General features: G+C 35.8%; 2 protein-coding genes and 1 long non-coding RNA gene across 4 annotated transcripts in view; 2 read left to right on the plus strand and 1 right to left on the minus strand.

The window, feature by feature from the left end:
* Positions 1–63: 63 nt before the first annotated feature.
* On the minus strand, positions 64–19,511 carry cd99 (CD99 molecule). Of its 2 annotated transcripts, XM_082164064.1 has the most exons (14): positions 19,255–19,508; positions 16,734–16,769; positions 13,657–13,725; positions 13,480–13,509; positions 11,759–11,800; positions 11,092–11,118; positions 10,841–10,873; positions 10,371–10,418; positions 8,416–8,496; positions 7,731–7,766; positions 7,576–7,599; positions 2,640–2,747; positions 1,594–1,644; positions 64–1,044 (listed from the first exon to the last, which is right to left on the minus strand). In XM_082164064.1, exons 1-14 carry the CDS (start codon positions 19,313–19,315, stop codon positions 1,016–1,018), a joined length of 675 nt encoding a protein of 224 aa, XP_082020190.1. In that variant the 5' UTR covers positions 19,316–19,508; the 3' UTR covers positions 64–1,015. The 2 variants fall into 2 exon arrangements, with proteins under 2 accessions (XP_082020190.1, XP_082020191.1); XM_082164065.1 differs by lacking the exons at positions 64–1,044; positions 1,594–1,644; positions 2,640–2,747 and adding an exon at positions 5,795–6,947 and having other exon boundaries at positions 19,255–19,511.
* LOC309494646 lies at positions 2,754–5,848 on the plus strand. The gene is made up of 2 exons (XR_014204420.1): positions 2,754–3,621; positions 5,057–5,848. It is a non-coding gene; the product is annotated as an uncharacterized lncRNA (long non-coding RNA).
* A 1,169-nt stretch (positions 19,512–20,680) lies between the features above and the next one.
* The window catches only part of dhrsx (dehydrogenase/reductase (SDR family) X-linked), a 72,963-nt gene continuing 67,783 nt past the window's right edge, over positions 20,681–25,860 (plus strand). The window contains exon 1 of the mRNA XM_082164053.1: positions 20,681–21,041. The gene's annotated coding sequence lies outside the window, so the exon portion shown is untranslated. The remainder of the gene's footprint in view (positions 21,042–25,860) is intronic.

The raw sequence follows: 25,860 nt of genomic DNA on the forward strand, positions 1-25,860 counted from the left end.
CGGCGACGAATTAAAGATCAAAATATGCCGTTACTGTAAGCAACATCAAAATACAGAACAATGTTCTAAATCTAGGAACCAATGGCTTTATTTTGGGAAGAACAACCAAATGCATGTTCAAAGAAAAATAGCCAAACAACTGAAAAAAAGAGCAGACAGACAATAAATCATCAAGGCTCGTTCTGTAGTTCATATTTCAATTAAACACATTAAATGCAAGTCGACTTGTGCGTATAAAATGGCCAGTCTAAAAGTGCAGTACATCTTGCTTTAGCAGTATTTACAATGGCTAAAACAGGTTAATAATGAGGAAAAAAGAAGAAGAAAAAAAAACCTTTTAGCTCTTAATCTCAAATCAATATTTTCTATTTTAAATTAATTTAAATATAGAAAATGTAAATAAGCGAGTTAGCATCCCATAATTTTAAACTCATTCCATGTCAGTTTTATTTTAGTTGACATTTTGTCACCAGTCAATTCGATATTCATCAGCATACATCATCATCATCTTGATCCATCCATCCATTGTCTTATTGTAAAAGAAGGCAGTCTATAATTCAGACAACGCATGTAATGTTAGAACGAACAAAAAAACAACTGATGCATTCACCTGTAAACAGACAGTTTGTGCTTTACAATAGCAAGTCCCTTATGCAACTTGCAGTACTTCTACAAAAATAATAACAACTTTGTCCATTTAAAGTGCAGTATCTTACATTGGCACTTGAAATCCTAAAAGACCAATAAAAACATATTTTTATGTTTTTTTACAAGTGACATATTACTTCTACCTCTTTCAAAGATAAACAAATAGTCAAGAAAAATGTTGAATACAGAAAAAAAAAAGCATTACAACTTGGAGAATCCAATAAAAAATAAAATCAACACGTGCACATTATTTATTTATTTTTAATTAGCCTTAAACCAGCCTTTCATATAGGCTAACAGATGTTTTCCACAGGGTTAGGCTCTCCATAACTGGACATGCTAGATCAGTGCGCAGATCCAATTGCGGTTACGATGAACGGAGCAGGTTGCTGAGAACTATGGGGGAGAAAAGAGTAAATTATCTACTTGGTAGCTGCATCAGAAAGCATGAAATCCATATAAAAACAAATTATTATATTTAAAGAAAAAATGTTTAAAACAAATACTACTTTTCTGAATACTTAATTTGAACAAAACTCTATGATTTAATACTGATGACTGTATATAAACCACACACACACAAAAAAAGAAATTGATTCAGCAACAATGCATTAAATTGATCAAAAGTGACTTTTTTTGTAACAAATGACAAATAAATGCTATTCTTTTGAACTCGCTATTCAAAGAATTACCGTAAAAAAAAGAAAAAAAATAAGCAGCACAACTGTTTCTTGTGCACCAAACCAGAATATTAGAATGTTTTCCAAAAGATCATGTGATCATTTTAACTAAAAAAATTTTTTTTTTTTTTAAATCACACACTACCATGACAAAATTTGTAGTTGGTATCCGTGTTAATTGAAACAATCACAAATAACTTTGCATATGACGTGGGGTCAGAATTACATTTTCTTAAATTCGCTATGTTGGCACTATCATGCTTACCTTGTGGATCAGACTGAGTACCACGGTTTTTGCCACTCTCTGGATCTTCCCCTATAAGAAAACGTACCTTTTAGCTTATCCCATGAAACAATTTTGGGTGTCAGTTTATATTAGGTATCTTTAACTACTATGTACTAACATTTAAATTAATAATTTGATACAATGCACTTATTGTGTACATAAATGTATTTACAATGTACTTTATATATATATATATATATATATATTTTTTTTTTTTTAAACCTGCATCTAATTACAGTTGAAATTAATCACATCTACAATTACATCTACAGTTACTCTGTTGACCTTTCCCTTAAACCTAACCACCAAACCTGTCCCTAAACTTACCCGTATCCCACCTCAAAAGCAGCAAAAGTGTTTTGCAAAACTACATCAACACAACTACTTAGTACTTATTTTTGTACTTATTTATGTAAGTGCATAGTAGCTAAAGACACCTAATATAAAGTGTGAGTCAATTTTGTTTATGGTATTTTGAAAATTCAGTTACTAAAGTTCTATGGTAACACCATTCACACTCGGACAAAACACTGCTACTTGTGTTGTTGGCCTTTTTTCATCATTCTCTCAAAAAACTCGACTCTGGTGGGACTCGAACCCACAACCTTTGAATCACTTCTCTAAGTGTAGCTTAGAAGTCCAATGCGCTATCCATTGCGCCACAGAGCCACCTGTTGAGGCCTCGAGGGCTTTTGTAATACAAGCAGAGCAGTAAAACTGCCTGCCACGTCATGCGCCCAACCCCCACTTCCTCTACAAGAGCTGCTGTGTTAGTTGAGCTAAGGTTAACCATGTAGCCTACTGTGGCTCCCGAAAGCATTTATATATAATTGTGGAACCAGTTATTAAAAGAGGTCAAATAGTTTGAGTAAAAAAAAGTATGTTTGTGAAGGTAAACAGCTTATTTGTGAAGTATTTTTTCCTCTTCTCTTTTTGAACTGCTCAGATAAGCAAGCAACAAAAATCAAAACCAAGCTAGTGCTTGTATAAGGATTCAGAATCCTGGATTAAAGTGTTGAACTCACCTCCTTGTACTTTGAAACACAGTTTCTTTTTCTGATAGGCAAAGTAACTTGAGGCGGCACCGAGCAGAGCAACACCCACAGAGCTGATGATGGCAGCCATGGTTCCGCCTGTTGGATCAATTTAAAGGGACAGAACACACAAGAAAAGAGAAGGACAAGGGCTAGTTTCAAACTGCTTCTGAAGTGTACCATACGCATATTTTTCTAATGGCTACATCAGTTATTAGTAGGAGCTTGATGACAAAACTAAAGAGACATGGGCATTTAACAAGAGGACAAGCAAACTGTGATGTTTTTGCCACTAGGGGGTGCAACAGGAGTTTCATATTCTCCACAGAACATTTGGCAAATGTTCCTGAACATATTGTTCTTCAACTTGACATGTGTAAATATAAGCAATAAAAACGAATACAGTTTACAGCATGCATTCAAAATCATCCAATTGCTAAATAATGAAGTTTATTTAACTCTATGTGGTCAGAAAGAGGAGGTTCATAACACTGGAAGTAGTTAACTAACTACGTATCTGACATTGTGCAATTTTGATTAACTAAATTAAAAATGTAGTTGTGGAGTTGCTCTAATATTGCTGTGTCATGATACGGTGTAAACATGCTGGGCGTTGCCTGCATACACCCATTTTTGTGTATGCAACCAGGCATGCAGGAGTTCACCTGACTAAATAAATAGAGGTTTCCAAACTAATGTTTGAAATTAACCTCCAACAAAATACTGTAGTTTCAGATCTAAAGCTATGCAGATTTACCTCCCTAAACTTTAGGCAGCTAGATAATATAAGAGGCAACTGCTAGCTGGCCGGCCAGTGTTCTTCACACATGCTTAATACATTCTTACCATGCCATTGTTAGTGGGGTTTACCCAGTGAGATATGCTGACAATTAAAATAACTGGTCACAGCAGTTGAGCGTGACTATATGATATGAATCAAACAGAGGGAATTCTCACATTTCACTTTATTACAGTTTTTCTCGATTGCTTAAACACTATAACCAGGCTTTTGAACTAAAATTTCAAAACCATAATGCCATTTATCAAAAAGCACACCCATTTCACTAAACTATAAACACTATTCCCTCTTTTGACACATGAGTCAGATTTGTTGAACTCTCACTGCAAAACTCTACACACAAATCCCTTCATTTCTCATTGCCTACACCATATGTTGTCATATAAAGCACTAGCATTCAATATATTTCACTCAAGTCAGCACAGCTTCAGCTCAGTTAGCACACAATTACCCAGGTGGAAACACTAAGAGTCAAAATTTAACACACATCAATCAGATCCTTCAATAGATAGATAAAAGGGCCCAAATCAGTTTATTGAGTTTTGGAACAATGGATCTAGAAAGACATGAAGGAAGAGGGATAAGAATGAGGAGGAGGAAGGGCAAGAAGACAAGCAGTCTCAAATGAAATTCAAGCCACTCTAGTTGCCCATGTCTTTGTCAATGGTATGACTATGAGGGAGGCTGGGCTACGAGTAATGCCAAATTTGAGTCGCTTTACCGTCGCCTCGAGAACCTTCAGGGAGGTGTGGTGGCAAACAAAATTCTATCACTGAATAAGAGACAAACATTTCCAATAGTCTTTGATGAGGTGTATTTTCTTGCAAGAAAAGGCCAGCAGTCATACAGTCACACAGAGTGGCTGAAGAGTGTGACGGTGAAGGGAGGGCACCATTCCTCTTTTATAGTCTTGACTCCCAGAATTTTATCTTTCTGGGCCAATGATGGTATTTCAACCATACGTGGAACATTCTTAGACGTGCTCATCATATTGTCTCCTTGAGTGGAGGCCCTCCTGTCACGACCAACACTCTTTACCATTCCAATACAATTCCATATTAGAATAAGGTTTGTGTGTGCTCTTTTACTGTCATATGATGGTCACACACATCTTACTGTAAGTAAATATAAAAAAAAAATATATATAAAAAATTGAGGAGAGAGTAAAAAAGAAAAACAAAGAAAGTAAAACAGGAAAAAAAAAAGTTTTTGTTTTTTGTGTGTGTTGTGTAGTAAATGAATAAATAAAAATGTGCCAATGTATCCATTGGTTGTGTCTTTTGTGTTCATTATGTGAAACGGTTTGTGATATGGGGAAACACAAGCAACAAAACTTACCAGTTTTGGAAATGTTGTTTTGAATTTATTGCACCAGTGTCTTAGACTATGTTGTAGTGTGTGTGATTTTGAGGGCTTGTGTGTCCTGTCTGAGGGCAAAGTTTGTTTTTTCAGCAAGAGTGAATGGTTTTGAGTGTAGAGCTTCATTTTGACCTGAAAATAGGATGTTTGGGGAATTGGGTGAGACGTTATGGATTTGTGTTTACTGTTTTGAGAATACGAGGCATAGTTTCAAGAAATGTGTTTAAGCAATTGAGAAAAACTGTAAAAGGAAAGTGAACACAAAAAGTAGCTAAAATGCTTAAAAAAACAAAAAAACAAAAAACAAAGCTGACAGAGAAAATAGCCACTTCTGTGGAAAAGAAACCAGACAAACTTAAGAAAAGAAAAAATGTGAGCCTGAAATACTACAATTGAGAACCAATACATCAAAACGGACACCAAACAATACCAATGTTAAAGGCATCTGTCATGAGAAACAAAACCAGACAACATTGAAATATTCAATAGATTAACAGCAGTAAATGCAAACTACCATGCTCTTACAATAGGATGAATGCCTGCTATGTGGTAAATAAACATTACAATAATGTGTGTGGAGGGGGGAGGGGGGTCAGCTAAAAATGTTCTTGTGTGTGCGTCTAAACAACTCTTAACCGCTATGAAGAACCTTTTGTGCGATGGGAAGTTTCTAAAGGTTCTTCATGGAACCATTGATGCCAATAAAACTACATTTTTAAGACTCTCTTTTTAGACGAAACATCAGTATCTGGGGTAAAAAATAAAAACCCATCCCTATAGCGCCTCTGCTCTCTTTGAGATTTAGGATGGCATAATCCCTGCATGCGCTAAAGCTTTCAGTTGTGACGCACACAACAGGGCAAACATTTGCCAGTTTCAATCCTCTGGTACGTCTGATACGTCAAGTAAGCCTAAAACCAAGTTTTAGCCACAAGAGAATTGTGCTACAATGTTTCAACCTCAAATGTTATTTTTTCCAAAAAAAAAAAAAAAATTGGTAATAAGATGGCTTCCATGAGCAGAGGAAAAGAAAGCTAAGTAATGGAATGCTCAACATAGCCTTGGGGTTAATTAATTCCATAAAACCGAGCGGAGATAAGAAACGCCTTCTCAAACCCCGGCAAAACCAGTCCCACTGCTAGAGCTATTCATTGGCAAAAAATCTGAGGATGATATGTAGAGGATACTCTACAATGTGCCAACACAACAAAAGGGATGATAAAAAAGACCAGAAGTCATTGAGGATGTCCTGAGGAAAAAGATGGACTTCTATTGGGATTCACACCCCTCTTTTTGATCTAAAATAACTGAATCACTAGTGTATCATCTATTTCACAATCAGAATTATCATTTATTTGTACACTCTAACAGATTCATAACAAATCAACTATTAGTGGCTTCCACCAACTCATTTATTATATACACTGCTGTTCAAAAGTTTAGGGTCAGACTAAGTAAGCTTCTTTATATTTTTGAGAACAAGTCTCTTATGCTCTCCAAGGCTGCATTTATTTGATCAAAAATACAGTGAATATATTATTTGCAATTTAAACTTTTATATTGTAACATTTTAAAATGTAATTTATTCCTGTGATGCAAAGCTGAATGTCCAACAGCCATTACTGCAGCATATCAGAATGATTTCTGAAGGATCATGATGACACTGGAGATTGATGTGGTGCTTAAGAAACATTTCTTAACACACACTTATTGACCCCAGACTTTTGAATGGGAGTGTATAGGCTTTTAATAATCCTTACCAACATAAAAAGAAACCAGTCAAACCAGTCAGCAATACAATGAAATTAATTCCGTATTGCCAAATTTTCAAAACCAATATGATTAATCTTGATCATGACCAAATATGCATATCATCCATAAACCATGAGCACCAGCAGCCCCAGCCTTAAAACCAAACCATGTAAACAATGTTTAAAACCATTTCACCCCAACACAAGCAAAGAAGGTTACTATACAAGACATTTAGAGCTCTGCCTTTTCCTCCGTTACATTCAGAAGTCCCCGAAACTGCTCTAGCAGGGGCTCTACTACTTGTAAAAACCCGGCAATCCAGACACTGAGGCCTTCTGGTATATTATCGCCTAGCATCTTGATAAGCTGGAGCCACTGCTGGTTTAGATCTGCAACAACAGGCAATCGAAGCAGAGATTTAGGGCACAGCCAGTGGCAGAATGAACAGTCAAATCTATCAGTCTTCAGATACTAAAAGGCACTGCACATGATATTCACCACCCATGTACTATTCCAACAAAGAAGAAAACAATCACCTAGTGGAAAAACCTCAACATGTACTGCCCACAATAATTGTTTGTGTCTGTTGGACCGCCCTGTCCTTATGCAAGAACTGTGTGACAGTTAGTCATCAGACTGCCACTGTTTCCATGGTCTCACTCAATATTTAGAGTGAAACATTTGAGCTTTTTGTGGTCACTCATTCTTGATAAAACCCCCCAAAAAAGAACAGAAACTAAAACAGAGGACACGCTAACTCCACTGAGAAAGACACCATTGGCAAGTAAACAAAGCTTCTGTCAGGACAAACAGCAAGAAAATAGAGCATGAAAGAGTTGAAACAAAAACACCAGCCAGAGACACTCACTTATTGTCAGCTTTATATTTCAGTGGACAATTTATCCTTAGGTAAACTCCATAACAGCCTTCATTTTGTGACCGACAGTTACTACAGACAATTACTTATAAATGTAACTTTAGTACTATTTAAATTAAATTAGTGAAAATAATATTTACCTTGAGGTTGTTCAGAGGCACCGCCTAATGAGAAAATTACATTCAAATTATCAGCCAGCAAATTAAGAAATATTTTACTATTAAATATGTAAATGTTACAGAGGGTTTATGAACCAGAGGGTAAACATTTGGCATAAGTATAAGGAAATAAATACCGCTTTGATCATCATAACCAGGGTCTGCTCCTCCCCCTTTAACCAAAACAAAAAACCAGAGTCAGATTCACTCACAGCACTGACGTACTTTACAAACAGTACTGTACATTTAGTAACATATGTTACCAAGTTTAGGTAATCGTGATTGTATTTGCATTCCAAATGGGTTAGACATAAAGCTTATATTTAAGTCACAGAAACCCATATGGGAAAATATGGAAGCTTGTTTCGGCCACAGAATAAAAAATAAAAAAGGTAATTGCGATAATATCATGCAATTCTGAGAAAAGTCAAAATGTATAAGATAAAAATTCCTTTTCATTTTTTATTCAGCGGAAACAAGCTTCCATAGGAAACCCAAGCAAAGCATGCTGAATATAAAATACCAACTCTGTTGGTTCTATTTTTCTCTTAAAATGATCTAAAGTAACATAATTATGGACAATGAAGAACATCTTTTAAATTAACATTTTTTATTTAGAAAATGACTGCAAGTAGTTATGGTTATATGATGTTTGTTGGGAGATTTTTCATACAATTGAATTGGGTGACATCTGTTTACAATTTAACTCTGGATTTGATCTTCTGCTATGAACAGAGATGCAAACTTCAAATCGAAGACAACTTACAGTACTAAATCAAGCTGAAAAACTGATTAAAAAAAGATGTAAAACTTGACACAAACCTCCACTTCGGCCTTTATCGGGCACATATCCACCATCCTCATTCACACCAAAAAGGTCTTTGTCATCAAAAGTTCCACCACCTAAATGAAAAATTCATGCAAGATTTCACAAGAATAGCAGTTTAATGCACATAAGAATCTAATTGGGTTCAGTAATCTGTCAGTTCCTCACACTTTTTAAAGTGTTGATTTACCTAAATTAAATATAGTTTTTGAATAAAGACTGCTACCTAGCGTATAGTGAATTTAAACAAATATTCCATTAATGTATTTTCCTTAAAAAAAATAAAATAAAAATAAAAAAACATTATCATCAACTTACATAAGCAATTTTGCCCCTGATGGACTTCACTAAATTTAAAAATGTGCACCTAATCTATAATTGTAATTAAAGTAAAAATGTCAGTTTGTGGCTTTTTGTAATAATGTTAGTTTAAAGAGATAGTTCACTTTGAAATAAATTTTTGGTATGTTTTAGCTTACCTCAAGGGCATCCAAGATGTAGGTGTCTTTTTTTCCGCAGTAGTTTCAATTTTGATATTTTTAGGTCAAACCGTTCTTGTCTGTCAGTCATATAATGCAGGTCTATGGTCATTATCTCAAAACACAAGCACAGAGTCCAAATTAAAACAATTCCCCGTCGTCCAAATTAAACAATTCCCCATTGTAAGTACACATTGATGGCCTAAGACACGAAACGAGCGGTTTGTGTGAGAAAACGAACAGTATTTATATCGTTTTTACCTTTTATACGCAGCCATGTCGAAGTGATCTGATGTGTACGCAGACTGGTGCATAGATATATACACTAGATGTCGCCTTTAAGACATTCGTTCCAATGAACTGCCGTAGACAAGGCGACTCTAGTGTATATATCTATGCACCAGTCTGCGTACACGTCAGATCAGATCACTTCGACATGGCTGCGTATAAGAGGTAAAAACTATATAAATACTGTTCGTTTTCTCACACAAACCGCTCGTTTCGTGTCTTAGGCCATCAATGTGTACTTACGATGGGGAATTGTTTAATTTGGACGACAGGGAATTGTTTTAATTTGGACTCTGTGCTTGTGTTTTGAGACAAGTGACCATAGACCTGCATTATATGACTGACAGACAAGAACGGTTTGACCTAAAAATATAAAAATTGAAACTACTGCGGAAAAAAAGACACCTACATCTTGGATGCCCTTGAGGTAAGCTAAAACATACCAAAAATTTATTTCAAAGTGAACTATCCCTTTAAAGTTTATTTATAATCTAGCGTGTTTCTAAATGATGACAAAATTCTCATTTAGAAGATATGCATTTAAAATGTGCATTTTATTTTCTCGATACAAATGTAAAAAAAAAAATGATGACATAATTCTGCCCTTTTTTTCCATCCAATCCAATTGGTCACTTGTGAACACATTCACTAATTCCTATATAGTAATAAAACACAGCACACTATATATGGAATAGGAAGCGATTCACACAGTGTAAATATGCTTTCCATTGGGGAAATTCCTCAACACCTCAAGGAATACTGTGCTCATCAAGCCTTGTCACCAGAACTTTAATAAACAAGATCTATGCATGTTCCCTGGCTGAGTAAGATGTATTATGTTTTACTAATGCCATGCATTATAAAAAAATTACATAATTTTATGTACAGCGCTCCAGTTTTATCTCTCTTAAACAGTAAAATAGACCCCACGAATTACACTATTACCAGCTTTTTTTAGACATAAGGGTGGTGCAAGACCCTAACAGATGCAAACAAACATGGGTAGAATTTATTTTTAGTCCTGTTATGTATGTACATACTAGGTTCTAACCCTTAACATAACCCTAAACCTAACCTTAACCAATGTAGTTACCTTATATTACCAGTACTTTCGAATGTAACTACACTGTAAGCACACGTATTGTAAAATAAAGTGTAACCCAAACATGTTGGCAGAAACATACCAGTTCCTCTCTCTTTGGGTGGGACAACAGGTTTTTTGGGATCAAGATCTGTAGAAATAGAAAGTGTATCTCTGTTTATTAATAAATAATACAAAAGAAGATATTTTGAAGAATGTTTTAAGGTGTTTCTTTTTATTTTATTTTTTTAAGAAAACCTATGGCATGATGTTACTCATTGAATAGCACATTTAAAACAATCAGAACAAAAAAAAAAAAAAAAAAAACTATTAGCAATTGTAAAAGCCATGAAAAGCAGAAAAGGAGCTAGTAAGTTTTACCTTTACATTTACCAGCTGAGTATCTGTGAATGTACTATCTATGAATGTGCCTCAAATGTAAACTGCATGAAAGATTGAAAATCTCTTAATTAAATCAATAAATGATACGGGGGGGGGGGGGGGGGGGGGACTATTGTAAACAAGACAAAAACAGAATCTACAATGTCCAAAGAAAGCAACATAAATTTTTACCTGGATTAAATGCATCGGACAGATCAAATTCATCTGAAAATGAAATCATCGTGTTAATTTGTTTGCATTGCATTAGTAGGTTGATTACTGTACAAAAAATAACAGATTTAAAAATATAATTAACCTACAATGACGTGTGTGTGTGTGTGTGTGTGTGTGTGTGTGTGTGTGTGTGTGTGTGTGTGTGTGTGTGTGTGTGTGTGTGTGTGTGTGTGTGTGTGTGTGTGTGTGTGTGCATATGTATATTTTACCTCCAAAATCAGATGGTTTCTTTTTATCTGCAAATACAATAAAAAGGAAATACACATTAAATTGTATTAACGCACTCATTTACAAACAAGTAATAATTCAACTTAAATAAACTAAATGCACAATGGGTCAGTTAATCAAACTTTATTACATAAACTGTTAACACTTTATTATAAAGTGTCCTTGTTATAAATTATACATGTACTTACTAATAGTAACAGTAAATTATGCATCATTGAGTTACAAGCTAGAATCTTGGTAAAGCTAGAAAGATGTATAATATGTCTATTCAAAATAGCTTGATTTTTAGTTGTTTTAGCATCTTTTCAAATAATATCAAGTCGGGTTCGTCACTTATTTGGTTCCCCTAGAAACATCTATTGTGGTCTGTGCTATTTGCAGCGCCTTTCTGTATTTGGTTGTGTTGTGAACTTTTGCAGCGCGTTTCTGTATTTGGTTGTGTTGTTTGGAGCACACGCGTGTTGTGAAACTGATGAAGATGTGTTCTTAATTTGCAGGTGTTTTTTTCTATTTGCATGTGTTTTCTTCAGTTGCTGCGCGTTGAGCTCTCTCGGCCACCGTAGCCCTCACCGTCTTACAATAAAGTGTAACCCATGAACTTTATGTACATAAAAATGACATAAACACCCCAGCATAATGATTTCTTACCATCTCCTGATTTTGGGGGGACCACAGCAGGTTTTTTCGGGTCTGTGTACAATAAACAATGGTCATAAAGAGATATTTTACTTTGAGTTTAGGGTCATTTAAATACAGTAACTGAAATGGAATTTGAATTGGCATGACAAAATAATCCACTGAATTCCAATTCAAAGAAATTCAACCATCACACAGCAACAGAATTTGTTAAGTCAAGTATATATATGATTTTATTCTTTGAGTAATTATGCACTTAAAGGGATAGTTCACTTTGAAATACATTTTTGGTATGTTTTAGCTTACCTCAAGTGCATCCAAGATGTAGGTGTCTTTTTTTCCGCAGTAGTTTCAATTTTGATATTTTTAGGTCAAACCGTTCTTGTCTGTCAGTCATATAATGCAGGTCTATGGTCACTTGTCTCAAAGAGCATGCACATAGTCCAAATTAAAACAATTCCCCGTCGTCCAAATTAAACAATTCCCCATCGTAAGTACACATTGATGGCCTAAGACACGAAACGAGCGGTTTGTGTGAGAAAACGAACAGTATTTATATCGTTTTTACCACTTATACGCAGCCATGTCCGAGTGATCTGATCTGATGTGTACGCAGACTGGTGCATAGATATATACACTAGATGTCGCCTTTAAGACATTCGTTCCAATGAACTGCCGTAGACAAGGCGACATCTAGTGTATATATATCTATGCACCAGTCTGAGTACACGTCAGATCAGATCACTCGGACATGTCTGTGTATAAGAGGTAAAAACTATATAAATACTGTTCGTTTTCTCACACAAACCGCTCGTTTCGTGTCTTAGGCCATCAATGTGTACTTACGATGGGGAATTGTTTAATTTGGACGACGGGGAATTGTTTTAATTTGGACTCTGTGCTTGTGTTTTGAGACAAGTGACCATAGACCTGCATTATATGACTGACAGACAAGAACGGTTTGACCTAAAAATATCAAAATTGAAACTACAGCGGAAAAAAAGACACCTACATCTTGGATGCCCTTGAGGTAAGCTAAAACATACCAAAAATTAATTTCAAAGTGAACTATCCCTTTAAAGTAAAGACTTGATCTCCAAAGGTTGTATTAATTTTTGCTATGCAGAACCACACAATATCCATAAAGTTGTCACACAAACACACACTGATAAATTATGGGTTTAATAATTTTATGAGTCAATTGATTGATTGTATTGTCTATTTTTTGTTATGTGTGTTGTCTCGATTTTCTGTTGCTGCTGTAATTTCCCCTCGGGGATTAATAAAGGAAGTCTAAGTCAAGTCAAGTCAAGTCAAGTTTATTTGTATAGCGCTTTTCACAATACAGATTGTATCAAAGCAGCTTCACAGTATTAAATTAAAATAATACAACAAAGTTTGTTTCAAGAGGAATTTATTGATTGATAAAATTAAATTAAATATCCCCAAAATATCCCCTAAGTCTAAGTCTAATCAATATAATGATCATCATACATTCAAGTAGGTGAACTATCAGGCAGAGCACCCCCACAATAATAATAATTATATTTTTGGACCAGAAGTTAACAAGGTTTTATAATATTTATTATTAAGAACCATGTCCTAATAAAGAAGATTACAAGATACTTAACAAATTCAGAGGGATATTAACATGCATTACACACACACACACACAAATATTCAAAAAGAGTTTAAAAAACGAATTGTGCCCATCATAGCCCACTCAGTCTTACCTGTATCGAAGACATCTGTCAGATCAAATCCTAGAAGAGCAAGACAAAACTATAAATTAGGTAGCGCTCATGTATGTTAGTCATTCTACGTATACCGCCGTCCATACGACTGTAAAATGATGTGCTCAAACATAATTCCATTGCTATATGCAAAACAAACACGAACAAAAAAATTACCATTAACTGGATCTGAGTTTTTGGGTGGAACTGGTTTCACTGCTGGTTTCACCGTTGGTTTTGCAGGAGCTTAAGATCACAATATTGTTAATTGTTTGAAAATACAATATGAGTGACACAACAGAATAGTTAACACATAAACAAGGATCGAAGTATGGTATTCCACATTTGATTAAAACAAAATACTTTATCCACCTTATTTTTTTTACATAAGAGTGTGTGTGGCCATTTGTAAATTGAATGTGCCTGGCTTCCGGTGTCATCCGCTTCCAGTTATTTTTAGCTGTTCAAAAAAGCTTGTTATGCTGCTTGATATTGCAAACTGGTATTTCTTACCCTACTTACCCTATTTTTGTATTGTCATAGTTATAGACACACTGGTTTGTGTGTGGTGTGGCGCAATAGGGGGTGGTGTGGCGCAATGGATAAGACACATGCCTTTGGTGTGAGAGACCCGGGTTCGAACCAATGTGTCCCTGAGCAAGACACTTAACCCCTAGTTGCTCCAGAGGCGTGCGACCTCTGACATATATATAGCAATTGTAAGTCGCTTTGTATAAAAGCGTCAGCTAAATGAATAAATGTAAATGTAAATGTTTGTAACCCAAATAGTTTGACCATTTGCCGCACTTTATTCTTCTCGTTATTTCCATAGAGCGGCTAATGAATCAGAAGTCTCGCACATTCACAGAAAATAGCTTGCTTCCACGTTGAAAAATAAGGTGGACACGGGGCTTGATAATAAGGACTGCAGGATGGCCCAGGCCAGTGTGAAATACGCTCGGTACAGCTGATGGAATTGTCACTTGGCCGATCGAGCCAGTGCTGCGTCACGAAAGGTTATCATTTGCACGTGTTTTTAAGTTCTGTCAATTTAAACATTCACATGATTTTTAACCATTCAGATTCAAGCCCAAGAAGATGCAAAAGAGAACTCCATTCAGTACTCGCGCTCTGTTTTCTGTGCGCCCAGTAGCGGTATCAAGTGGCATGGCATCTTACTCACAGAAGCCATCTGCACATGCCGCTCTAAGTGGCACATCCGGTGACACATCCAGTTTTCCTTGCCATGTGCTACTGAAACTTGGGAAGTGCCTATGGATTGTGTCATGTGCCCGATATTGTTGCAGAACATGTTGCCATATGTTGTGGCACCTCCTGTAGTGACTGACAGATGAGTTGAGCAACTATACTATGTATGTATTAAATGCATTTACAATGTGTATTTTTTTATTTTTTACATGTAGTCAGTTTGTGGCACATCTGTATTTGAGTTGCATGTATGTGCAACTGGATGTTATGTAGGCCTAATCCCAGTACTACTTGCGCGTATGTTGTAGATCACGCAAACTGCCCATTCTAGGAAACATACGGAATAAATTGATCACGGCTCACTACTAATACTGCACTAAAGGGAATACTGCATTTTTGTTCACCCAAAAATGAAAATTAGCCCATGTTTTACTCACCCTGAAGCCATCCTAGGTGTATGACATTCTTCTTTCAGACGAATACAATCTGAGTTATTTAAAAGAATGTCCTGGCTCTTCCAAGCTTTACAATGGCAGTGAATGGCTGTATGACTTTGGAAGTCCATCACGCATCACCGGGGGTTAATAAAGGCCTTCTGAAGTGAAGCGATGTGTTCATGTACGAGAAATATCCATATTTAAAACTTATTGACTAAAATAACTAGCTTCCAGCAGACGGCCGTACGCATCGTTTTACGCCAAAAGAGTAACACTAGAACTTGACGCACAATGTAATGATGAACGCAGTTGCCCAGCCCTGTTTGTTTGAACAGCGAGAGGCGTCAATTTCTGTCATTACATTGTGCATCAAGTTCAAGTGCTACTCTTTTGCCGTAAATCGATGCGTACGGCCGTCTGCCGGAAGCTAGTTATTATAAATATGGATATTTTTCTTACACAAACACATCGCTTCACTTCAGAAGGCCTTTATTAACCCACCTGAGCCACGTGGAGCACTTTAATCATGAATAGATGTGCTTTGATGGACTTCCAAAATCATACAGTCATTCACTGCCATTATGAAGCTTAAGAGCCAGGACATTTTTTTATATAACTCTGATTGTATTCGTCTGAAAGAAGAATGTCATATAGGCCTACACCTAGGATGGCTTCAGGGTGAGTAAATCATGGGCTAATTTTAATTTTTGGATGAACTATCCCTTTAACATTCACATCTGTTACTTTATACCTTTATTTTTGCATGATGCTGCGTGCACGCTGGTAGGTGTCAGTATAAGTAAGTGTAGCATAGGCCAACGCAACATAAATCCAAAAACTTACAAGAGTTGAGGAAGATCCACGGGTGGTCTATTTGTTATTTGTTTGTGAGTTAGACAGGAGCAACCAAAACAAGAAATCAGAGTCTGATATTTGGTCACACTTTAGATTAGAGTCCAGTTCTCACTATTAACTATGACTTTTGCCTCAAACTCCTAATTACTGCTTATTAATAGTTTGTAAGGTAGTTGTTAAGTTTAGGTATTGGGTAGGATTAGTGATGTAGAATATGGTCATTCAGAATAAGGCATTAATATGTGTTTTATAAGTACTAATAAACAGTCAGTCTCCTAACTAAAATGTTACCTGAAATTAATTTAAATAAATATAGATAGGCCTATGTGGTTAATGGTTCTCATCTATGGCTTTAATATTTCACAATCAATTTTATGAAATTATGCAATACATTTATTATATAGAATTTTCATTTTTGGTTAACTATCCCTTTATTGTCAATACCGCCTCTCCGCGTGCATAGAAAACAGATCGTGAGTACTGAATTGATTTCTCTTTTTGATTTTCTCTTTTTTTTTTAGAATACAATGATACATAGGTCGAAACAACAACAAAACTTTTTTATTTATTCATTTATTAATTTTTGGTAGGGCCAGTGACCATTTTGGCAGGGTAAGTAAAAATGTAAACCACAATAAAAAAAAAAAAAAAAACCTAGGGTTGAGCCTTGTTTATATTATAAATATTTAACATACAAAATAGACATGCATAAAATGGGCCATATACAGTGAAGATAGAGTACTTTTTACTTACGTTCATTATCATCAAATGCATCAGACAGGTCAAATTCTGCAAGAAAACAGTTGTTATTTTAAAATTTTGTTTAAACTAGAAACCATCTCTAGTGGCTCTATGGCCAGTTTAATCCCATTCAAAACTCAAGTTTAAAATCTAATATTTGAACTGAAATTAAGATGTGCAAATCTAAAAAAAAACCTGGCCTAATGCTGCAAATAAACTTGTCAATAGAGGATGCATCCAGCCAATTCAACAGAACTCATTTGATTCACTAAGTCAACGTATTATTATATCTCAGCATTAGACAGTCACTCCAAACACAGCAAAATGTTCATTAAAATAACAGCCCATAAATGCCTAATGAAATTTCAGAAAGAGTTCATTAACATTTCAAATTGTTACACTTGATCAAATGGAAACCAATTAGCCAGATTTGACTTGACTTGTGCAATTTACATGTGGCTCCACATCTCAGTACAAAACCCAAATAAATGATGCACATCGAACTCAAGTCAAGCAACTCAAATGAGGTAAAGTAATTGTTTTCACAAAACCATTTCCAAATATAAAGGCTATTAGCACTGCAGGAAGTCATTTTAAAGTGTTCCAAGTTAGTACAAGACAACAGCCGTCGTATTGTAGAAAGCATCTAATGCCTTTCCACCTGCAAAATTACTCTTGTATGACCCCCAAATTCAAAACTAAAACTATGTGTGTGAGAAAGAAATAAACAACTCAAAGTCTCGTTCCTAGAGGATAAAAGAGGTGACTGAGCAAAATGATTGGAATTTGACTGTTCTATTTTACATAATAACTCCAGCCAAATGCATTGTACACTATATTTGTGTGTTGTACTGGATTCACATTGTGACCAAACCCTCCCATCTCTTGGGATGACATACACAGCAAATCTAAACAATTTGTATATATGAAAAAAATATGTACACTGCACGACACGCGATGGCATGATTGTGATTTTGTTGCCACACGCAACACCCAGAGACTGCATCCTGTGGCATATGTTGCTATGGGGATGTACTGTATTGTTTTCATAATGGTCTACGCACAACCCATGATGACTGATGGTTGAGTCAGAACTGAAACCAGCGATCCTTTCATCTCGGTAGATGTTTTTGCAATTGACCTACATTGCATAAAATCTACATTTGGGAAGAACTACATTTAAAGTTCAGGAAAAGTTAAGATTCAGGCAAACTTGAGTAATGCAGGTATCAGGGTATACAAAACTGTCAATGCATCATGCATAACAAAGGAGAGTGCCTGTGGACTAATAGACTCAGTGCTTCCACAGGAAGAATGGGTCAACATCATGGGATCAAGTATTTTTAGAACACTGTGATCAAGGCAACTTAACTGCTGAAAAAGTAGTTTGCTGTGGTTGAAAAGGGGTTTTGCTGTGACCGTCAGAGTCTAAGATGTTATTTACTTGCGTGCTGCTATGTGAGAGGAACCAAAAAAATAGAAGAGTTGTTTTAAGTGGTTCTTTCTATGTTTTTTCATTAACAACGTTGAGAATAAATGTATCACCATTCATAAGCTTGCACACACACACACACACACGCACACACACACACACACACACACACACACACACACACACACACACACACACACACACACACAAAAACATTAATCGAATGGCATTACATAGTAACAAGCACTGTTAAAGGTATAGCAGAGGATGTTTTACTTCCTGGTGGGTAGTCTAAACTATTGGTCCTCCTAATTGTCAATCATTCTAGTGAATCAATCAAACTTTTCAAAAAGTGGAGAGGGCGGGTCTTATCTAAAATTTGGAAAGATCCTCCGCTATACCTTTAATGTAGGATTTACTGAATTTAAAGTTCGAACAAAAGACTTAAATGGCAAGATAGTGTATGGTTTATAAAGTTTGTTTCATTATTAAAAATGAAAAATCTTGCTTTGTGAAGCAAAGAGGAGCTATTACAGCCACACTATTTAAATAAGCATGTAAACTCTGCTTTTCAAGGCGTTGCAGCTAAATTAGGCTACTGACAAAAAAAAAACATATGAAGTTCGGAATAAATCAAATTGAAATGGGAAAGATCAACAATCTCAGCTTCTGTAACTCTGCTTTAATTTTTGGACATATTTTTTTTTTTTTAAGTTATGTTACCAAAACAATCTATCTTGGTTCTCCAGCCATTTCCCCCATAGGCTGGTGAGTCATGCATGTGGAAAGAAATGTACCCATGTTCTTTGGCACTTGAAAAACATTCAACCCACTTTTTCTGTATAATGCATCAGAGTAAATAACTGGTCTAGTACACTACCAGAAAACTCATTTTAACTCCTCGCTTCAAATATAATTTAAGAGCGATTTAGACGAGTGACGACGTACCCTAGTTTACATGCAGCAGGGCGTTTAAGAGGCAAAAAGAGACGACTCTTTTCCCGTTGTTATTTTATGGATTATATGCCTACGTCCCCAGTGCAAGAAATGTAACGAGCGCTGTTACCAAAACAAAATGTAAACAGTTTAGATAGACCATACCTTGTGCTCTCGTTGCCGCAAGACTCGCCAGAATAAGTAAAATCCACGTGTATGAAGTCATCTTGCTTTGAAAAGATGTATGATTTCAAAGAAACCTAGTAGCCTACAATGTTTGTTTGTTTTTTCTCGAACATATGACAAGTTTACAAGACTTGAAACGTTCTGGAAAAAGTAAAGTTGAGCAGTAACTTAAGTCCACCCCTCTGAGTGATGGAAGCGCGAACCAATTGCTATTCAACAGTTTAGCATGTAGTCTATTAGAGTGATGATTCAAAACACAGTGCTGGAAGAGGACGCGCCTCGACACGCCCTATCTGCGCTGTTTGAGAGCGCGAGAGAGCTTCATTTTGTACGAAGTGGATCGTATTACGGCCAGAAGAAGGACAGTTTTTATTATAGAAGCCTATGGGATATCATTTGTATTTAGCATATGACTTGTAGCATTTATTATATATATATATGAAAACATATCAACAATCTATACACAGCCTATATATATATATTTATATGCTACAAGGCATATGCTAAATAAAATTAAAATATTAAAATAAGCAAGCCACATTGCAAATTAACAAACAATTTATATTTTGTTATACGGAGGGGAAAAAAATGACAGTGGGAGTATGTTAGGCCTACATGCAGCATCTTTAGTGTAAAATTATCTGCGGAAGGTGAGAATCCTTGTGACACATTTATGATTTCTGCCAGAGGATTTTTAGAAATAATTCATCTCCTCATTTTTTATTTAGCCTATCCGTTCGTTCGTTCATTCATTCATTCATTGTATTTATTGTTTTGCTCAAAAATCATTGGACATGCACGTGCCTAAGTTTGAGTGTGCTTCTATTTTTTTATTATTCATTTTTAGAATGGCAGTTGCGGTCTCTAGCACCCAAAATAGATTTATTACGCCATCTAGTGTTAAACAAAAGGTGTTGCTACAAGAGAAGCGCTTGCAGCATACAGCATGAATTTAAGTACAATGACAAATATTTCACCCTCTGAAAAATCACCTTTATCGGATATATAACCTCCGATATATAACCTGTGATATTGTCTTCTTTGTCGACGGCTTGGTGACAATACAATTCAAGGACACGCGCCTCATTTGTAGGACAAAAACCCTAATATCAAGAGCATCAGATTTCTTTTCATAACCTATTGTCTTTTTAAAGCACTTTTTGGAACGCAGCTGACTACATATAAAATACGTATTTAATAAAGGATTGTTTTTTGTTTTATAGCCTTTGAATGATTATTTTATTTTAACATATGATTTAACACAGCCTATCTTTTGAGCGAGCAGTATTGGATGAGGGGTATCCTGAAGGGACCTCGGAGTAGCCTATTGTGCCCCCTTGCGCAAATGGTGTGGGAGATCACCAATGGATGAGGCAGCGCTCTTTCGCGTGTCATGTTTTTGAAGTGCCACGCGTTTCACTCTCGTTTCACTCTAGGTTCCCCACTTGGCACGCACCAATGCAGATACGGACCGGATCGGACGCTGCTGGCGCCTGAACGCGTATCCATCTTCATTGCGCTCACGGTGCTTTTCTCCAGCTCGCCGGTATCATGCAGTCTTTAATATCCCCAGTCACCAAAGCAATACTAGTTGCACTGTTTATTTTTGCGATCCTGCTCATTTTGTACGTGATATTATGGTATATATGTCGAGATGTGGATTGTGATCACGGAATTTGATTGGCATTATTGGATGCGTCTTTAAGGACATGCTCCGGGTGTCCCAGCATTGGCACTGTTCAACAAGGGAGCAAAGGGTGACTCTGGTAAGTGCCTTGTGACTAACCAGTTTAACTCCAGGAATGAGATTTAGAGGTGGACAACAGTTATCATTTGAATAAAGGATAGACTGTCCTTTTCCACTAACGTGTTGCGCTTCACTGGCTGTCGGTAACCATCGCAAAGACCTGCTTTCCTTCCACCTGGTAATGTGGACGCACCAGTTGAAATTATGTTACATGTCCAATTTTAAGCTTTTAAACTAACCCGAAATCGGGGAGTCAAGGAACCCTATCTTATCCTATCCATCGTTTAAATTGAATTTATCTGCCATTTATGATACAATAACTTTTCTCAATTAGTAAATAGCCTATGCAAAGAAAATCACCTTTCATGAATTCAGTTCTTTCTTTCCCACATAGACAGAGAGCAGATACTGCTGCACTGTGAGCAAAAATTACCAAGAAAAGTTGGCACCGATATGATACCAAGGGCTCTCAATTGCTTTTAAAGCATGATATCTGTTGAGTGCCATCAGCTTATAATGCGAAGAGTTTATGCCTCTCGTCTGTCGTATTATGATACACTAAAGCAAATATCTTACACCAGTTAATCGCACTGGAAGTTTATGGAATCATATGGCAAGCCTATTTAACATGCATTCATTTAATCTATTTTTGTTCATCTAGAGTGTTTGTCTAATGAGTAATCCAGTATTAACAACAAGTATATTTTATTTCACTCGTATCAATAGATATTCCAATACTCACTAGTAGGGCTATAAATTGTCATTCCTTTGCTACCAGTCATATCTTACAGCAAGGATTTCACTGTTAGCAACAAATTGCTTGCAGTTTTTTATTTTTTATTATTGAAATATATGTAAATTATATTTAATTATCTATCAACTATTAATATAATAGTGTGAATTTCAATTGTTGATGCTACCTATTGCAGTTTTACTAGTAACTATACACATTTTTAGGTAGTAGCCAACCTATATAGCCTAACTATCTAGTCACTAGCCTATCTATTTCAGCTATAGAGATTTATTTAGGCTACTAGAACCCATTTTTGAGACATAGTAACAATATATACAGTTTATGTACCATCTGATGAATAGTTAGAAACATTAAAATAGACGATTTGGGGTTACGAAATAAATGTTAAAACGGCTTGCCATAGAAACCTGTGGTACGCCTTTTGTGCGCTTGTGATGCGAGAGCGTTTGGAATTTGGTTCGTGCCTTCAGCCGTTCGTTATGCAGAGATTCAGTAAAAACTCAATGCTACAGCTCCAGATGCCATTATATTTCATCGTTTTTTTAGTCACTAATGTATAGACTAAAAGCAACGTGCATATTTATATAATGTTTTAATATTGCATTATCTTTTCCACTGCTCATATAGATTTAAATATATTTCTTCTCTTGTAAACCGGCTACAATTTCACCCCAAGAGCATATAGTGACTCACCGATTAAATACTCCACTCTGAACGTGAGAAGAATCTCAAGTGTCAGCACAGTCACCATAGCGCATCATGAGTGCGTCCAACTGCCAATTTGCCCTCGTACCGGGGCCATTGCAAGTGAGCTTGGGAAATAACCGCTAGACCCATGATCAATGGCATTGATGTGATCTGCTATACCGACGAACTCAAAGAGTCGTTTACATTCCCTATCTGAAGGACAAATAGAGGGCAGATTAGTTGCTAGTTAACCATTTCATTGTGTTTGTTGAAGATGTCTCAAGATGTTTATGTTCAGAATATAAAATCATTAGACTTGAATAAAAACGTACTAAAAATGTATTGAATGTAGGATGTATTTGATATGTGTGCAAGAGAAAGACAATAGAATGGTGTGAGGAAGTCACTGACATTCATAATTCATTACAAAATGACCACACTTATTTGTTAAGCCTGCTGTCCAGTGTTTATTGCTGCTAAGTCAAACCATATGCCATATCACAAAAGAACAAACAAATAAATGTGCAAGGACAGAACATATAGCCTAATGATAAATATAACACCTTACATCCTTAAAATAAAAACGATTAAAACAGTTTGAAGCCGGTGACATGAAATAGATAGGTTAATTCATAATTAATGAAATGCATTAGTAATGTAAGCAAAAATAAAGCATGGTCCTATTTTGTTTGTGTCCCTTGAATATAATTCAAAGGGATAGTTAGTTTAAAATTAAAACTCATTCTAATGTTGTTCCAAACCCATCATGAGACTGTGTGTAATCTTCGAAACACAGATAAATAAGTTAATAAATAAATAAATAAATAAATAATGAAACCTGAGACAATTCTGCCCCTCCATTAAAAGTTTAATCAAAACTTACAAGACCAAAAAAGGTCATAAAGGTGTCGGAAACCACATGAGTGCTTTAATCCAAGTAGTGCGTTATTTTATGTAGGAGATATGATTGCTTAACATGATGAACAAATTTAATTTATGCTTTTATCACTGTACATATAAGCATTCATACATAAAGAAAATCATATTGTAAACAAACTCAAATGTGCTTATTTCAGTTTTCATGTTTACCATTTGCAATGTGCTCTATGTATGTGTGTCGATCATTGTTGAATTAAAAGTAAATCTGTTCATCATATAAATCGATCGTATCTCTTGACAATTAAACCTCTCGATTAATGCAGATTACTTTTATGGTGCTTTTATGATCTTTTTGGAGCTTCTAAGTTTTGGTTACTTGGACTTTGAATGGAGCGAAAAAAAAAAAAAAACTCTCAGGTTCATTAACAAATATCTGAATTTGAATTTCGAAGATGAACAAAGGTCTAGCGAAGGTAAATGATGGAAGAATTTTCATTTTTGGCTGAACAATCCCTCACTCATGCTCTGATTGCAAACTATATACTCCATGTGTGCAAATTACACAACTGTAGTTACAAATTACACAACTGTTCTTGGAACAGTGGAACTGGAGAGAGAGAGAGAGAGAGAGAGAGAGAGAGAGAGAGAGAGAGAGAGAGAGAGAGAGATGGGGGAGGGTTGGAGCTCCTGTTGTTCTGAATGCATTCTGACATGGAGTCAGTAGATACAAACAAACTCTGAAGGGGAAAATACAACAGCTGTTTTGCTATCCAGCATCCAGAGTAAGTGGAAAAGAAGGAGAGAGAGGGAGAGACTGAGTTTATGCGTGAGTGGATGTTTTTCTGGAGGCTTAGCACTTCTGGAAAGGAACGACTGTGAGTAGGGATTCAGGTCAGTGTTAGAACATGCTCAGGGGGAAGCAAACTCCCTGGGATAAAGCAACATGTCTGCTGAAAGTGATGAAGACAAGCAGAGAGAGAAACAAGATAGGAGATCCTCAGGTCACACTGACATGTAATTATTCGAAGTTTTCACTTTTGATCAGTGGTATTGATTTAACCAGCGAGGACAAATCTTGAGTGCTGGTATGGGAAAGCAAGTTGTCATTTTGTCACACCTCAGCCTGTTCTGTGTTATCACCTGACCCATTTCCAGCATTTTCCATTTTATTTTCCTGAATTCTCATACATTATAAAAATTCAGCAACAGGTCAAAGCGTAGGCTAAATTATAAACAGAATTACTCTAAGAAAAAATTCCCTGGTACTCAGTTTCCACAATTTGAGACATCCAGCCTCTTCTTCTCAGACAAAATCCATTCTTATATGGCCTGAGAGCACTTCCAGAAAATGTCTGTTTACATAGTACTAGTCAAACATTAAGGATTCTCCACAACCTGCTGTCATTGCACCAAAGCTGAGCCCCAGGTTTCTTGAGGCGTTTTCATGGCACACATCGCCCTTGAATGACAGTAGGCTACATAAATGGCTGTTTGCTCCCAACAGAAAATAATCTGCATATGCCGAGGATGTAGAGTGAAACAGTCAGAGATTCTTCATTTCGTCATACTGTAAATGCAATAAAATGAAAATAAATCATGTTTTTATGTCTGTTAGTACATAGTTTGCAGTCAAAATGACTTATGGCTTTTGATTACTAACTGGTCGGTCAGTCTACAAAATATACAAAGATATGGTCTGAGTGAGACCACTAATAAAAAATAAAAAAAATTCTAATACAATACTCAAATTACACTATCCACATAATATGTTTTTAGTGAAAAGTTGAATGGAACATTTCACACGAATTTCAGAATGTCTTAGGATTATTTTGTCCTCCTTCTGCTGTAATGACAGCAGAACTTAAGCTGGTGAGCTGGCAACTTCACAAGTAAAACCCATGTTATCCAGCAAGATTTGAAAATGTTCCAAAAGTACATCTTGTGTAATTCCATGGAAGCAATAACATCTGACCTTTTAATTTTAATTAAATGTAATTAATTTCTATCTATCTATCTATCTATCTATCTATCTATCTATCTATCTATCTATCTATCTATCTATCTATCTATCTATCTATCTATCTATCTATCTATCTATCTATCTATCTATCTATCTATCTCACCAAGGCTGCATTTTTATCTAATTAAATTGATCAAAATTGTATCAATAGTGGCAGCAAAGACATTCATCATGTTACAAAACATTTACAAATATAAATCATGCTGAACTTAAAAATGTAATAGCCAAATTATCTGGTGTGCATGTAATTATAGCTGCCTAATTAGGTTCTTGTGCAATTCCACAAAACTGGAAGACTTTCCTAACATAGCAATAGGCTTTTTTAGAAAGGAAATTTGAAAAGATAAAATTTGGAAGAAAAATAAAAAAATAAAAAAATAGGAAGAATTAGGGAGAATTAGTTAATAATTTACTGCCAATTGTACTGCTTTACTGAGGTATATTGCTAAATTACACTTTTAAATGAAAGTGGTTTCAACTTACTCTAAGTCTAATGAC

This window comes from Leuciscus leuciscus, assembly GCF_965113295.1.
Source record: "Leuciscus leuciscus genome assembly, chromosome: 3".
Classification (NCBI taxonomy): domain Eukaryota; kingdom Metazoa; phylum Chordata; class Actinopteri; order Cypriniformes; family Leuciscidae; genus Leuciscus; species Leuciscus leuciscus.

Bases quoted from the DNA above. Each gene is read 5' to 3' on its own strand.
- cd99 (XM_082164064.1), bottom strand. From the start codon at position 19,315: ATGACTTCATACACGTGGATTTTACTTATTCTGGCGAGTCTTGCGGCA. The intron at 10,874-11,091 runs GTAAAATATACA...TTTCATTTTCAG, and splicing joins GAAACCATCTGATTTTGGAG to ATGAATTTGATCTGTCCGAT. The intron at 10,419-10,840 runs GTAAAAATTTAT...CTATTTCTACAG, and splicing joins GTCCGATGCATTTAATCCAG to ATCTTGATCCCAAAAAACCT.